Source organism: Podarcis vaucheri (assembly GCF_965113315.1).
Source record: "Podarcis vaucheri genome assembly, chromosome: 16".
NCBI classification, from domain to species: domain Eukaryota; kingdom Metazoa; phylum Chordata; class Lepidosauria; order Squamata; family Lacertidae; genus Podarcis; species Podarcis vaucheri.
The window spans coordinates 36289857-36307135 of NC_138754.1; the positions used below are offsets into that span (position 1 = coordinate 36289857).

Sequence of the window (17279 nt, forward strand, 5' to 3'; positions counted from 1 at the left end):
CCTGTGGAATGCCCTCCCACCAGATGTCAAAGAGAACAACAACTACCAGACTTTTAGAAGACATCTGAAGGCAGCCCTGTTTAGGGAAGCTTTTAATGTTTGATGTATTACAGTATTTTAATATTCTTTTGGAAGCCGCCCAGAGTGGCTGGGGAAACCCAGCCAGATGGGCGGGGTATAAATAATAAATTATTATTATTATTATTATTATTATTATTATTATTATTATTATTATTATGTCAAAACACAGATTCCTGGACCATCCGTGGGTCGGACTGAGAAAGTGATTGGGCCACATCTGGCCCCCGGGCCCTAGGTTGCCTACCCCTGCTCTAGATATAGGCAGGTCAAAACAATCCCCCACCTTCCCTGGGGCCACTTAAGAAAGACATGGGAGGAGGCAGAACAAGGAGGCGCAAGCCAGGGAGCTTCTGGTCAGCCTGGGAAGACTCTGGGGTGCTTTCAGACTATATTTTGGGGTGTGATTGAATCGCCTACCATCAAATGCAGGTTGCATGATTAAAAGGGATGCAAGTGGTGCTGTGGGTTAAACCACAGAACCTAGGACTTGCCGATCAGAAGGTTGGCGGTTCGAATCCCCACGATGGGGTGAGCTCCCGTTGCTCGGTCCCTGCTCCTGCCAACCTAGCAGTTTGAAAGCACGTCAAAGTGCTAGTAGATAAATAGGTACCGATCCGGCGGGAAGGTAAACGGTGCTTCCGTGCGCTGCTCTGGTTCACCAGAAGCGGCTTAGTCATGTTGGCCAGAAGACCCGGAAGCTGTACACTTCTAACATAATATTAAAATGTAATAAAACATTAAACTTTAAACAAACAAACAAAAAAACCCAGTTCCCTATATTTTACAGGACTGCCTTCAGATTTCTTCCAAAGGTTGTATAGTTACTTATCTCGGAGGTCGCATAACTCAATACCCTCCAACATTTCTCTTATGAAAATAGGGGCATCCTAAAGGAAAGTAGGACATTCCAGGATCCAGTAAGAAACAGCGGCGGCTTCTGGAAATCTGGGACTGTCCCTGGAAAATAGGGACACTTGGAAGATCTGTGAATGCTCAGTCAACAGGATTCATCCTAGCCTTACTGTGTTGCACCACATGTATGTATGTATGTATGTATGTATGTATGTGCAGGGGTATTCTAACATCCAAGCAAACTTTGTGCAAGCAAAGCTGGATGAATGCTCAAATGGTTCATCTGAAAGCATCCTGTCACTCTACATTTTATAAAATTTATTTGTATCAGTGTTTTAAAGTTGTAAACCGCCTTGCGTGTGAACAGCATTACAGAATGCAATAAACAAACAAGCAAACAAAACATTTGTGGACTGTGTTTGAGAGAGAGTACCAAAATACGTAAATATGCTAAACAGACAATCTATACTAAAACATTTTCTTTTCTTTTCTGGTCCTAAGATGGTTAACAAAAGGCCGCTGGCTGGCAGTTCCCAACGAAAAGTTTTGTTCGTTCTGCTCCAGCTCATGCTAAGAACAGGACACGCTTTGGAAACATGCCTGTTTCAGATTTATTTCTCAATAGGTATGCCACATTAGATAAACTTTTCCAGCTTTTTAAAGCTGCAATCTTAACAACATAATTGCCTTTCTGAATCGCACTTAAGGTTCCTTAAGGCGGCTGACATTCCATTGAGAACTGGAGCCATTTAAATGCCTCTGAGAAGCTGCTGTAGGACAGGAAGGTGAGGCTGCTTCCTTTGTTTCCCAGTACTTGGGAGATAAACATCCTCTGAATGGGGAAGTTTCATTTTGCTCTTATGGCTTATATAGCCCTTGATGAAACATAACGGCAAATTCAGCATCCTTTCTCACAAATACCTATTATTTATCAATGGCATTTGAATGCCATCCTAGGATATCAAGATTTCTGGGTGGTGTACAATTCATAAATTTAAATTATAGTCCTCTGTGGATAAGACACAGTGTTTGTATTCACCAGGAGCCGTGCATACAATATTGTGAGCCCAATTTTGTGGAGCACCCTCCCAGCTAAGATCGGACAGGTCCTCTGCTTCCAGCACCTACTGAAGATTAAAAAGGTAAAGGTACCCCTGCCCGTACGGGCCAGTCGTGTCTGACTCTGGGGTTGCGCGCCCATCTCGCTTAAGAGGCCGGGGGCCAGCGCTGTCGAGAGACACTTCCGGGTCACATGGCCAGCATGACGAAGCTGCTCTGGCGAGCCAGCACCAGCGCAGCACACGGAAACGCCGTTTACCTTCCCGCTATAAAGCGGTACCTATTTATCTACTTGCACTTAAGGGTGCTTTTGAACTGCTAGGTTGGCAGGATTTGGGACCGAACGACGGGAGTTCACCCCGCCGCGGGGATTCGAACTGCTGACCATGCGATCGGCAAGTCCTAGGCGCTGATGTTTTACCCACAGCGCCACCCGCGTCCCTACTGAAGATTAAAAAAACAACAATAGAAGGTTTTGAAGTCTTTTCTGGTTTCATAATTTTAAACTGATTTTTATCTATATAGTATTTGTTGTGTTTGCTGTTCACCACTTAGAAATGATTGTGATTAAGCAGCGTATAAAGTGTCTAAATAAATATACTAAATTAAATACGAAATAAAACATAGAACTGAAAGCGACACAAAGAAAACAAGGACAAGATCCACTGCACTCCAAAACTCAAATTTAGGCACCGGCTTGGTTGCTATTGAGAACAAGATGCTGGATTCAGTTGGTGACATTCTGTGTAAGGAATTCAGCTGTTTATATTATGGCTTTTCCATATACTATGCCCTTTGATGAAGGGCAGTATACAAATTTAATAAATAATAATGATAACTAACTCATTTCATCAAAAAAATGAAGATCGTGGCCACTGGTCCCATCACATCCTGGCAAATAGAAGGCAAAGAAATGGAGGCAGTGAGAGATTTTACTTTCCTGGGCTACATGATCACTGCAGATGGTGACAGCAGCCGCGAAATTAAAAGATGCCTGCTTCTTGGGAGAAAAGCAATGACAAACCTAGACAGCATCTTAAAAAGCAGAGACATCACCTTGCCAACAAAGGTCTGTATAGTTAAAGCTATGGTTTTCCCAGTAGTGATGTATGGAAGTGAGAGCTGGACCATAAAGAAGGCTGATCGCCAAAGAATTGACGCTTTTGAATTATGGTGCTGGAGGAGACTCTTGAGAGTCCCATGGACTGCAAGGAGATCAAACCTCTCCATCCTCAAGGAAATCAGCCCTGAGTTCTCACTGGAAGGACAGATCCTGAAACTGAGGCTCCAATACTTTGGCCACCTCATGGGAAGAGAAGACTCCCTGGAAAAGACCCTGATGTTGGGAAAGGCACAAGGAGAAGGGGACGACAGAGGACGAGATGGTTGGACAGTGTTCTTGAAGCTACCAACACGAGTCTGACCAAACTGCGGGAGGCAGTGGAAGACAGAAGTGCCTGGCGTACTCTGGTCCATGGGGTCACGAAGAGTCGGACATGACTAAACGACTAAACAACAACAAATGATAACTAATTGCTATGGGATGTTGTACGTTGCTTAAGTAATCTTCCCACACAGAATTGTAGACTTGGACAGCATCATGAGGGTCACTGAGTCCAATTCCCTGCAATGCAGGAATCTTCTGCTCAAACTCATGATCCTGAGATTACCAACCTCATCCCCTACTAACTGAGCTATACCAGTTAAATATACAAAGCATTCAAACGCTGTTCATTTGTATTATATTTTTTGCCTTGTGGTGCCATCGCGAAATCGTTTCTTGTAGCGCCCGCTTGAAAATTTAAAAAGGTAAAGGGACCCCTGACCATTAGGTCCAGTCATGGTTGACTCTGGGGTTGTGGTGCTCATCTCACTTTACTGGCTGAGAAACTGAGAAAAGAAACAGAGATGTATGTCATAATTGGAAAAAAAACAAAGTGCAAGAGGCAATTTGAAAACAATTATTGTATAAAAATGATAAGAACATAACAATATTCAGCTTAAAGAATGCAATATTAAGGTATAATAAAATAAGCAGGAGAAGTTAATATGTAAAGAACCAGAAAAGGAAGTTGACGGGGGAGTCCGGGAATTGTAGTTCTCTTTCTCTTTGAGATAATGTTATTGCGATGAATATAAAACTGCAAAACTTAATTAAAACTATTTTTTTTTAAAAAAAGAAGGAACATTATGCACCCCTGCTTCCTTCTGCTGCAAGCAGCTCCGAGCAAGATCTCATTATCCTTACTCGTTTCGCGGGCGAAAGCGGCATACAAAATTTACCAAAAAAAAACCAAACCACGAATCCCCGAACGCGCGCCCCCCCCCCCGCCCAGGGCGCTCGATTTGCGTAAGCGACGCCCCACCTGCTTGCATTTGCATATAGACCACGCCCCTCTCCTCGCGCGGTCCTCTCAGCCTCCCCGGCGCTCTCCTCAGCTGCTCGGCTCGCGGGAGCGGCGGCGGCGCATGCGCGGGAGGCGGTGGTTGCCCTGGCATCGCAGCTGAGGGAGCCGCAGCCCGTGAGGGGGACGACGGAGGGGAAGCGGGCGGAGAGGCGGCGCCGGCGCCCCGGGAGCGGTCGGAGGAGGAGGAGGAGGCAGAGGGCCGCCCGGGCCCCGTCTTGGCCGACATGAGGGACCGCCTGGCCGAGCTGGCAGCGGTGAGGGCGGCGGCAGAGGGAGGGTCCCGGGGGGGGGGCGAGGGGGTTGTCAGCCTGGCATCAGGTTGTCCGGAGGGCGCCCCCTAGAGGGGCTCCAGCCCCTGGGGTGGGGTTCCGGGGGGCTTACTTTGGAGTAGGCGCGCTCCGGGGTCGCTGAGCCCCGAGTTCGCGTCCACTGCGCGCTGCTGCTCTCGGGTGTAACGTAAAACGTATAATATGAAAGAATGCTGTTTTATTGCTAGGATTTATTTATTTATTTATTTATTTGTTCGGTCCCCCCCCTTCTTCTGTGCTACTTCTGAGTAGGCATATGTAAAGGGGCTGGGCACTTCGCAGCATCCTCGTGTTGTTGCACTCGTGAAAGACTCGTGTGTGTTTTTTGTGCATATTATTATTATTTATTTGTGCATATTATTGTTTATTAGTTTGCTGGATTTTGGTTGGGGGGATTGTTTTGTTTTTTGTTTACTTTGTTTACAGCGGGACTTTGCTTTTGAATAGGCGCCTAAAGGGCTGGGCTCCGTGTTAGCAGCATCCTCGCTTTGCTCTCATTAAAAAAACCTAAAAAAAACAAACCCTCGTGTTAATATAAAATGTGAGTGCGCATTTCATTAATGTTGTTGTTTTCATTATTATTGTGCTGGATTTATTCATTTGGGGGTTATTTGCTTACTTTAAAGAGACATTTTTTTGAGTGTGTATGTATGTATGTATGTATTATCCCTCCATCTGAAGATCACAGGGCAGTTTGCAGTGTAAAAATACAAATTGAGAAGACAAATAACAGGAAAAACATAAGCAATAACCTGCTTCTAAAAGGCTAAGCATGAACATGCTCTTTAAAATGGGTATTTAGCTCTCACAATTGTGTGTGTGTGTGTGTGTGTGTGTGTAGAGCCTTGAAAATATGTAAAAGAGCTCTTAATTCATAGCATTCTCCTTGCCTTACTCTCATTAAAGCCTCATGTTAATATAAAATGTGCATGTGCACTTTTATTATGATGATGATTGTGCTGTATTCGGTTTTGGATTTTTTTTTTTTACTTTAATGGGGCTTAACTTTGAGTAGGTGTGTAAAGGACTGGGCTCTGAGTATGTGTTTGTCTTAAAATGTGCATGTGCACTATATTATTATGTTGGATTGCTTCGTTGTTGTTTTTTCTTTTTCTTTAATAGGGCTTACTTTTGAGTAGGCAAGTAAGGGATTGCTCTTGAGAACTGTCTTTATCTGACCTGTGCACGAATTTCATAAAGACTCCTGTGTATGCATATTTTTATTATGCTAGATTAGCTTTTGTTTTTTACATTTTCTTTTATGGGACTCACTTTTGAGTAGCTTGAGATCTGTCTTTATAGCATCCTCATTGTACTGCTCTCATAAAAACTCGTTTCAGATAAAATGTGTGCATGTGTGTTTTTACTATGCTAAATTGATCTGTTTTTCTTTACTGCTCCAGATTCTATTTGTGTGCAGAAAAGCAGAACATGCTTAGAAACATATATAATCTAACACATATACACATTATATAATGTACATATTAAAATGTGTATGTGCCTGTGTACACACCATACATTTAAAGCACATCCCTCCCAAAGAATCTTAGAAACTGTAGTTTAAGTGTGCTGGAAATTGTAGCTCTGAGGAGTGAACTGCAGTTCCCAAGGTTCATTGGGTAGGGAAATTTGTAGTGTATATGCTCCCTTTTTCTTTTTTACATTTTCATAATTTTTTACAAGAAACACAAAAAGGTATAAACAAGTTTAATGACTATCTAGTACAGTACAATAAAAATATGTATGCATACATTTAATATAATAGAGCTTGTTTGTTTTTAGAGGCATCTAATGTAAAGTGTGTTTCTGCAACTGTGTATGTATTGGACTGGATTGTTCTTATCTTTTAAATGGGTGGATAACCTGCAATCCTTCAGGTGTTTCTGTACTCCTTAACTCCTCTTCCAACAGGGACTGCAAGAATGGATGATGGGAGTTGTAGTTATCTTTTAAAAATATTTAACGCTTTCCCAGTTGGTTTGCTGTGGTTAGCTTCAGAAGTACCTCTGTTTCTTCTGTGATTTTTTAGATGCTAGGAAGAGGTGTATTTCAAGCCCTTGTTGCATCTAAGAATTATTTTCTTCCCTGACATTTTGAAGCAGTGGAGCCACATTTGACTTCCTTTGCCTCATTCCTAAGGGTAAGAAAAATTTGCCCTTAGAAGAACACAGATCTTCCTTAATGCTTCTGCATGCGTTAGAGAAAGCCCAGAGTAGTAATTAATACAGAACAGGCCACTTCTTCTGACAGTGGATAAGTCTGCCGTATCTCTCTGCTGGAAGGGATCAAATGCTCAAATCACACCTAATGCAGAGATGTGTCAAATTACCCACCCTGGTTGGAATGCAGTAGCTGAGGGGCAGTGGGGAGGTGTTCGGGTGGGTTGGTATTTGGGGCTTACAATTTCTTCTAATGATTGGTTTAGTTTTGCATACAGTTTGGCAGCTGCCCTTATAGGTGGCTTACCTTCAGAGTATGGTTAGTGAACGGGATGTTCTTTGGGGGATGTGCAGGTTGGGGTCAGGTGCATTTGTGCCTGTGAAAAGGAACTTTAAGGCAGTGTATAATGCTGATGATGGTTGGAGGCAGAGGCGCCAAGTTGCACCTAACATTGGGGGACCCATCGTGCTTGCGTGAACATGGCCCTCCCAAACCAGTTAGGTCGACTCACCCCCCCCATCTTACCTTGCCTTTGTTTGCTGTCACTGCCGCAAGGCTAGGGCTCCCTTTGCGAGGCCAATTCTTCTCCCTCCGTGGGGCCTGCCAAGGCGCTTTAGTGCATCCCTTTGAGTTTGCCAGGCGCCTTCTTGGAAGGCGTCCTGGCAGTCATCAAAGGGATGAGCTGGGATGAAGATGTTTTGCCCCATCGCATCCCTGGCAGAGGTCGCGACAGGGGAAAGACAGTTCACCCCACCAGAGATTGCCAGCACACCTTCCCATAAGTAGCCCTGGCAATCCTCAAAGGGATGCGCCAGTGCGAAGACCCCCTAGGGACCAGGCCCCTAGCCCACGAATGTTGAGGGGGCTGAGGACAGCTTGACCCCTGGGGTTGGCATGCTTGTTTGGAAGTGACATTTGGTGCATGAGATGGCAACTGGAATGGGGAGGTGAATGAGTGTGATGTCTGTGGGGCAGAGGTTTGAAATCCGTACTATAACTGCTAGGGATATATGAGAAGGCATGGGTTAAAGTGATGCACAGTCTCTAAGAAGCAAAAGCCTGAACTGGTTCCTGGATGAAGTGCAACTTCCTGAGGTAGCTTTAGGCAAGCTGTATCTCTTGGGCTCATGCTTCCGAAGAAGGAGGTCGTGGGTGGGGACTGGAAGAAACAAGGTCACTGTGAGGATCGGTACACAGGAACAGATGCATTGTGTGAAGTGTAACTGAGGCTGTGTACACACTAACCCATTTGCGGCACAAAAATGTAGTTTTTCACAATTTGGAATTATTCAAGTTTGTCCTCAGCATGCCTCTTACCGTCTTGATTGATTTGCGATCCTGCCATCCACAAGGGTGGGTGTGGTTAATTTATATGCTTTTGAAAACCCTCCCCTTGATTAGGTTATCCATTCCTTTTCCTTCCTGCACTTGTCCAAGGTGAATGAAGGAGGAAGTGGTGATCTTGGTATGTACCTATCTGGTATCTTATTGGGCAGGTGTGGATACACACACACACACACACACACACACGGCCCATTCCTACATCTGTTTTCAAGTGGACATACTGTGAGGTGGTGCAGAATCAATCCACATTAAGTTTTTATTTTCAGAATGAAGCCAGATTGTCAGGAAGTGTTTTTCAGGGGGGCAAGTGTATATGTAGTAGAGTTTTATTGCACATGGGCTACATAGAAAAAGCAAGTACACAGTCTATTGTTTCTAGAAGTCACATGTTGTGTTTGTGTAGCCTGAGCATGGGAATCATGCTAGTGAGGCAAATGGGAAGGAGCGCATTGCTCAGGTGTTACAGATTGGGAAATGTGCATTGACTTTAGATGGGTTGTGTAGGCAGGGAATAGAGAGCAGCAGCAGCTGCAAGGGAAGTGGATGTGAATTGGTTTAAACTAGATGGAGCTTAGGGATGCGGGTGGCGCTGTGGGTAAAACCTCAGCGCCTAGGACTTGCCAATCGCATGGTCGGCGGTTCGAATCCCCGCGGCGGGGTGCGCTCCCGTCGTTCGGTCCCAGCGCCTGCCAACCTAGCAGTTCGAAAGCACCCCCGGGTGCAAGTAGATAAATAGGGACCGCTTACCAGTGGGAAGTTAAACGGCGTTCCGTGTGCTGCGCTGGTGCTGGCTCGCCGGATGCAGCTTGTCACGCTGGCCACGTGACCCGGAAGTGTCTGCGGACAGCGCTGGCTCCCGGCCTATAGAGTGAGATGAGCGCACAACCCAAAATCTGGCAAGACTGGCCCGTACGGGCAGGGGTACCTTTACCTTTACCTTTTTAGATGGAGCTTATGGGAGGGTAGTCAAGCTTCGGTGGGATATTTATGAAAAGATAAATCTATGCCATCCTCCAGTCAATCGATTGAGGATATGACAACACTCACAACTTATGAACTGATTGCTTGTGGACGTAGACGGTATGTGGACAAGTATAATGTTATTAGGAATACGTTTATTAAAATGCAGTTGTACCTCATAAGTTGAACGCTTTGCGATTCAAAACTTTTTGGCTCCTGGACACCGCAAACCCAAAAGTGAGTGTTCCAGTTTGAGAATGTTCTTTGGAACCCAAACGTCCGACATGGGTTCTGTGGTTTCTGAACATTTTGGAAGTCAGATTGACTTCCGAGGTAAACTGTATAGTGGGTTATAAATAACCATATATGTATATGGATGATAGTAACCTTTATATACATATGTACTCGTCTAGCATATATGGAATTGTAGTTGTTTGCATATACAGTGACATAATATACCTTCCTCCCCTTTTTTCTTTTTTAAAATCACTTTTTATTTCCATTTTATTTTGTTCAGTTGACATATTCTTAATAAAAAATAGTAATAAAAAAGCTGGGGTGGGGTATGACTGTTGGAGTTGTGTTTTGAGAGGATCACGGGGTGTTAGACTGGTCAGTATGGCAGCATGGAGGGGATGCTACCAAGTTGAATCACGACATGTACCATTTGAGTGAGGCTTTGTGGTACATGAATCTGCGTGGCATGACTGATGTGGGTTTGGGGAGTTGAGTTGTGAGGCGGTAACTGGATTTGAACAGCAACCGTGTGAGCATGTACACACATATAATAACACCCGAAGACACCCGAAGACACCAAAACCTGCATTCCTGTACCCGTGAAAATCTACGAAAGCACATATAATAATAATTTACATAATTTTATATGCCGCCCACCCGACTGGCTTACCCTAGCCGCTCAGCAAAATATATGCAACCTGATCCATGAATCAGGGGAAGCTTAGCATGAGAGTTAATGCAGAAAGCAGAATCCAGCTTGGGCCTGTATCACAGGCGCTGGGATAGTCAGGAGATGCAAACAGGAAATATGGGTCAGGAAGGGTTGCCATGTGGCAAGGATAGCGTGCAAAGGAAAAGCAACAGATTAGCCTTGAAAATTTCAAATAAAGGCATGATGGGAAATTGAGTGTTAGTCCAAGTTTTTGTGGATCCTGTGCTGATCTCCTCTTATTTCACCCCTTGGTCCTCTACCCCAGTCTCAAAATGCACTTGCCTACCTACACACACTGCATTCGTTTCCATTGTCCCAATTCTCACATTTCTTGTTTCCCCTTTATGTGTTTTGGCACCCTTCGTTTGGCTGTTTCTCTATCTTTTGACCCAATTTCTTCTTGGTTTACGCTGTACAGTGGTGCCCCGCAAGACGAATGCCTCGCAAGACGAAAAACTCGCTAGACGAAAGGGTTTTGCGGTTTTTGAGCTGCTTCGCAAGACAAATTTCCCTATGGGCTTGCTTCGCAAGACGAAACCGTCTTGCGTTTTTTGCAAGTTTGTTTCCTTTTTCTTAACACCGTTAATACAGTTGCGACTTGACTTTGAGGAGCAACTCATAGAACGTGGTGTGGTAGCCTTTTTTTGAGGTTTTTGGCGATTTTTGAAGCTTTTCCAAAACTTTACTGACACCGTGCTTCACAAGACGAAAAATTCGCTAGACGAAAAAACTCGCGGAACAAATTAATTTCATCTTGCGAGGCACCACTGTAAAACATCCTGTATGCTTTATGGTACTGTATAATCAATACAGGCACACCTTATTATATTGCACGTCAAAGATATTGCTCCTTACGAGGACATGGGCAGTCTGGCCACTTCCGGGGGAAGGAAGTCCTCCACTGTTCTACTTCTGGCCACGGGAGTGGAGCTGACTGGGGCTGGAACTGGGCTTTCCCCCTCTCACTCCTGAAGCCAGCAGGACTTGGCATAATAGACTACTGTATAGTGTAAACATCACTTTTATATGCACTAGCACTGGGGAACAAATAATAATAATGCTTGACTCGATTTATTACGATACTTGCTTTATTGAGGTGGTCTGGAACTGAACCCACAATATCTCCAAGGTATGCAATACAGTGGTACCTCAGGTTACAGACACTTCAAGTTACAGACTCTGCTAACCCAGAAATAGTACCTCGGGTTAAGAACTTTGCTTCAGGATGAAAACAGAAATTGCGCGGCGGCGGCGGCAGCGTGAGACCCTATTAGCTAAAGTGGTACCTCAGGTTAAGAACAGTTTCAGGTTAAGAACGGACCTCTGGAACGAATTAAGTTCTTAACCTGAGCTATCACTGTAGAACTAAATGTAATAGAACTAAAATGAATATTAATTCATATAGTGTTTAACTTCACATAAGGATCAGAGAGGGAATCTTCCAGGAATGTACCTTTGAGATAAATTTCTGTACTGTGAAAAAAGAGTCACTTCCTTATCTGTTTTGCTAGAAAACAGGAGGTGTAACTAATCCTGCAATTTTTAATGTGATTTGCTAGTGTAGTTTTCTGGTTTTGTGCAAATCTGAGGGGTCAAAGGGGGAAACAGTTCAGGAGCATGCTTGAACTAGTTAGGGGCACAGTTGGAGAGAAATGAAAGCATTGATGGAATCAGTGTGTGTGGAAAAAGGGAGTTGCAGAAAGTGGTAATTCGTCTACCCACCCAAAAACACAGAAGTAAATTGCAACCCTGGGTGCTGTGTTTTGGAACCCAATATTCCCCAGTTCGTTAGTGGGTAAACCTGCATTTACAGGGGGAAGGCGTTGAGATCGGTGGCATGTTTGGGAACTGGCTATTCTCCCACCCTAGGTTTCTATGTGCAGGGATTCTTGTCTTTGGTTTTACAGTGGTACCTCGCAAGACGAATGCCTCGCAAGACGAAAAACGCGCAAGACGAAAGAGTTTTCCGTTTTTTGAGTCGTTCTGTAAGACGAATTTCCCTATGGGCTTGCTTCACAAGACGAAACATCTTGTGAGTTCTTGCGAGTTTGTTTCCTTTTTCTTAAAGCCGCTAAGCCGCTAATAGCCGTGCTTCGCAAGACGAAGAGACTCGTGGAACGGATTAATTTCGTCTTGCGAGGCACCACTGTATACAGAAAAACCTTTGGACTTGTGAGTTTGAAGTGATGTAGTTAAGAGGCAGGTTGCTCGTGTGAGAATCAGTCCCCTGAGGAGCAGAGACGCCCCTCTGTTGTTCAAATCAGCCCCCGTTATAGCAGTTACAGATGCAGATAAGATTATTTCTCTGTTTTATGCCCGTGGGGAAAGGGATAGGGATTGCGCGGCTCTTCCAGAGCCTGTTGGACTCCCAACACTCACCAGCCCCTGCCAGCGTGGCCAACAGGGAGGGATGATGAGAATTGCACTTCAGCAAAGTTAGGAGGGCCAGAGGCGTTCGAGCTTCCTTTGGGAACAATGAAAGTACTGCATCTGCCTGCATTTTTTGTATGTTTACAAGTGGGCATTCAAGCTGTGTGTGTGTGTGAGTGAGAGAGAGAGAGAGAGAGAGAGATACATATATGCTTTCCTTCCGCCTATTCTTATCTCTTCCTGACGCAGCAAAAGTTGAGAGGGAGGTGTTGAGGGTGTGAGAGAGAGGTCTTTTGTTTTAGCCTTGGTGGAAACTCATGAAATGGCGTTTGGAGAATTATGCCTTCGGCTTTTGCATCTGTATTCTGGAGAGCACGAAAGCAATGCAATATACCTATCCTGTATTCCCTTCAGGATAGGCGGTTCCTATTTCATTTAGCTACATGTCCAAAGTTGCTCTATCACTGTCATGTGGGTGTGATTGGAATACAGGGTTGTTGTTGCTGTTTTGCATCCTTCAGTTAAGCTATTGCAGGGGCAGGGAACCTATAGCCCATGGACCCGCAAGGCCCTTTCTCCACACCTGATGTAGTATGAAATGTCAGGTGTGGGTTGGGCAGCTGCCAACGCACAATCAGAAGCCTTAAGTATTGTTACTTTAACTTTTTGAAAGTCTTGAATTAACATTCATTTTTCTTACAATTTTACTGTTTTATCGTTTTTGTAAATTACTTTGAGGTTTTGTTTTTTTTAAGCCATGTATCAGGTTTATGAAATAAATACATAAATGCTGCTGAACTCCTTCACATGCCCAGTGCTTGTAGAACACAGGCTTTGGTTGTATTGCATGTTTAGGTAAAGGGACCCCTGACCATTAGGTCCAGTCGTGGCCGACTCTGGGGTTGCGGCGCTCATCTCGCTTTATTGGCCGAGGGAGCCGGCGTACAGCTTCTGGGTCATGTGGCCAGCATGACTAAGCCGCTTCTGGCTAACCAGAACAGTGCACGGAAACGCCGTTTACCTTCCCGCCGGAGCTGTGCCTATTTATCTACTTGCACTTTGATGTGCTTTCGAACTGCTAGGTTGGCAGGAGCTGGGACCGAGCAACAGGAGTTCACCCCGTAGCGGGGATTCAAACCACCGACCTTCTGGTCGGCAAGCCCTAGGCTCTGTGGTTTAACCCACAGTGCCACCCGCGTCACTTGGGAGGGTACTTTGTGCGTATTGCATTGCATTGCAGCCACAGACACAAACACACAATTTCGAGGAGACAACCAACCACTCGGCTGAGTAGAGTTCGGATCAGGGAACTGTCCCAGATGCAACCGTCAGTCTAAGCTAGAACGATGATAAGTTGTTCCTCCAGGGCCGCTGGGTGCTGAGGTGGCTATAGAAAACGGGACTTATTCAAGCAAAGCAGAATGGAGAATCTGGTTAACAGATGTTAGCCCCACTGGTTTTTCTTAGACTTGCTCCCTAGTAAGTGTGCATAGGATTGCAGCCTTAACTACATAATTAGGAAGTGCTTAATTGGGAAAAAAACATTTCATAAGTTATTCTCCAAAGACTTCATAGGAAAGTTTGAGGAATAAATATTTCCGATCTGTCTTGTGTGCCATAAGCTTCTTCTACGTCTTTCCAGTGAGTCATGGGGGTGCAGGGAGCACAGGAGGGAAAGGCCTGTTTATTGCAAATGAGGGAAAATCAGTAATGAATTTTTGTTGTCAAGGTTTTAAGTGTGGTTCAGTACATCAAGTACTACATTTAAAATGTAGTTTGATTAGTAAAACATGTTGTTTTACACAAGGACAAAGTGATAGCCAATTTTATTGCTGTATAATAGCTTGCAAGTATAATAGCTTGCAAAGTTAGAAATCATTTTTTCTTTTCTTTTTGTCTTGAGGTTGAAACAAATTTGCTTCTTTTAATGCAGGCACAAGGAACCTCTGGCCCTCCAGATGTTCCCGAACTACAACTCCCATTTTCCCTGGCCATTAGCCATGCTTGCTGGAGGTGATGGGAGTTGCAGTTCAGCAACATCAGGAGGGCCAAAAGTTCCCTACCAGTGTTTTAATGGATAGCTTTGAATAACATAATACTTGTTTTTTTAAAGCGTACCCAAAATGAAGATGGAGAGGCATCTGTTGTTGTTGAAAATGACCATTATATGGAAGACTTCTTCCAGCAGGTAAGATGCATGCAAGAGACAACCAAGAAGGAGCTACATATTGTAATAATCATATTTATTTAATGCAGTAAATCATAGAATTGTAGAGTTGGAAGGGACTCCTGTGCTTGGCACTTCTGAAGTTACATATTTTCATTTTACACAACCGCAACCGTCAACAGTACTCATTCCAAACACTTGCATGGACCTGTGGTACCTGACACACCTGAGCCACTGTGTTTGTATATAAAATAAAATTAGACCAAATGACGAACAAGTGATCTCAAGCACTTTTAACTTACGTGAGACTTTTTTTTTCAAGGAGGGCAGTTTGCCAAGTCTTGGAATACCAGTAGTCCAGATTATTGAGATCAAATGTCTACCAAAACGTGACAATTGTGACATGGGTTGCTGTCAAAAGATGTGAAATCAGTTCCTTGTTTGGTCTCGATCGGAATCTGTGAACAAATTCAAAAGAGCCAGACGGGAAGGATGAATCATAGAATTCTAGAGTTGAAAGGGACCACGAGGGTCGTCCAGCCCCAACCTCTGGCAATACGGGCATCTTTTTGTCCAACTTGGGGCTCGAACCCTTGACCCTAAGATTAAGAGTCTCATGTTCTACTGACTGAGCTATTCTAGTTGCTCTCAGAAAATACGGTACTTTTGCTTTGGAGCACTCCTATCACATTGAAATAATGATAACATAACATGATGTGAAAATGTCTTAGATAAATTTGTACAATATTTTGATTGTAGCTTGACTTACAGCCAGTGCTTTTTTTCTTTAAAAATGTTTAGGGGTACTCTCATTTTCCTACTCATATTGAAATACTGCCCCTTAATGAGGCCAGACTTAGATTTGCAAAATGTATGCATTCCCCCCCCCCCAGAAAAAAACACTGCTTACAGCAAACTGTAATATGAGTTTTCTGGGAAATTTCTGATACCCAAAAGTTTGGTCCCATTTAGCATGCTTATTTTACTTGTACTTGGTAAACAAAGCTAAAAACTTCTGAAACAACCAAGCTTGCCTAATATTGTATCAGCAGTTGGTGTCCAGTCATTATTACTGATAAACTTATGAAATGGAAAATACCCTGCTTCACTGACAGAAAAGGGGTGTGTTGTTGTTCCTCCTTGTTCTAGGATATCATCTCTTGCTAGGCGCTACCTAATGGACCCATGCAGACAAATGAACTGTGGATTTAGTATTGCAACAGATTATTGACTCATTGTGATTAAAAGCAAAGCTATGGTACCTCTCCCTTCACTGAATTTATTCATTTCTCTCTCTTGTTCATGTTCTCTTTAAAGGTTGAAGAAGTTAGAAAGTACATTACCAAAATAGCAGACGTTGTGGAAGAAGTGAAGAAGAAGCACAGCGTTATTCTTTCTGCCACACATCCTAAAGACAGTAAGCTTTTCATTTTGTGACTCTGAAAATGCATGCTCACTGAATTTGCATGAAAGGTTATATAGCCTGTGATGGGTTAGCAAGTGAAGCTAGAATAGCATCTAACCTGGAAGGCAAACCTACCTTGGAAAGGTCCAGGTGTTTTCTGTGGGTGGCATCGCTTCCTCTGTAACCTCTTTGGTGCTTGTGCATACTAGGAATCTGTGTGCCACACCTGTCCTCAACAACCAGTGCCTGCTCAGGAAAGTGTGTGCTTCTCAGTGTGGCATTCTGTCATGATGGGGGTCATTAGGGGCATTTTATTTATTTGCTTTCCCCCTTTCTTTTGTGGATGCTGTGAGAAAGAATCATCTGGCCTTAGCCAGCTCCTGCCATTTCTCACGAAATCCACAAGGAAACTTTGGTCTCGGTGTAATGTTTGCTATACAACATTATATTTTGCAGGAAACATTGCAAGGTGCTCCCAAGGAAGGGAAAAGTTTATGGTTTTGAGCTGATGCTCTGGCTCCCTAAATGCTTTCTATATGGCCAGGGGGCAGTCAGCACAGCTAGTTATACATTTTGTGGAACTAGGTGTCTACGCTTCTCCTAGACTAGTGCTCCATTCTGCAGGTTGTGGTGTTGGAGTGGTCCACACTAGTGATGTTAAATTCTCGAGAATAATCTTTGGGAGAATATTCTCGAGAATATTTTCGATTAATGAGAATATTAGAGAATTTTCATTTAAAATAGGAGAATATTCATTTTAATGCATTGAAAATGACATAATTAGTTAATATACATGTTTATTCATGGGTAAACTTGTTCAGATGGCAACCAAAAACTGTACAGACACATTTATTCACTGGGGCAGTGCAGTGAATTACATTCTTTTATTTTTTTGCACCAAACTTGAAATTGAAAATTCAGCATGAATGACTCACGTTAATCACTAAGCCTGCTACTAACCGTATATTTACCATCAACTTTGAATTCTAATTATGTTGTGTATGTATGAAGTGTAGCTTTTAAAGTGGAAGGAATTAAAAAAAACAACCCTCAGGTCCGCTACTTGAGTACATTCTTTAATAAGCGTAACTATATGGTACAGTATTTTTAGTGCAACACTAATAAAATCAATATAAATTTTAAAATAAATACTATTATTTCCAGTAAATAAAACACAAATGGTGAATGACCCAATGCCCAGTTATGTAACTGGATA

General features: G+C 43.5%; 1 protein-coding gene and 1 long non-coding RNA gene across 4 annotated transcripts in view; both read left to right on the plus strand.

Annotated features, from left to right (window-relative positions):
- Window positions 1-17279, plus strand: part of LOC309521568 — a 503597-nt gene that overhangs the window by 455807 nt on the left and 30511 nt on the right. The window lies entirely within an intron of this gene.
- STX2 (syntaxin 2) overlaps window positions 4472-17279 on the plus strand; it is a 30525-nt gene continuing 17717 nt past the window's right edge. The window contains exons 1-3 of one of the 2 annotated variants that reach the window (XM_082204175.1): window positions 4472-4654; window positions 14605-14679; window positions 15976-16075. In XM_082204175.1, coding sequence (XP_082060301.1) covers window positions 4625-4654; window positions 14605-14679; window positions 15976-16075 — 205 coding nt within the window. In that variant the 5' untranslated portion in view covers window positions 4472-4624. The remainder of the gene's footprint in view (window positions 4655-14604; window positions 14680-15975; window positions 16076-17279) is intronic. The other variant, XM_082204174.1, reaches the window with a different exon arrangement.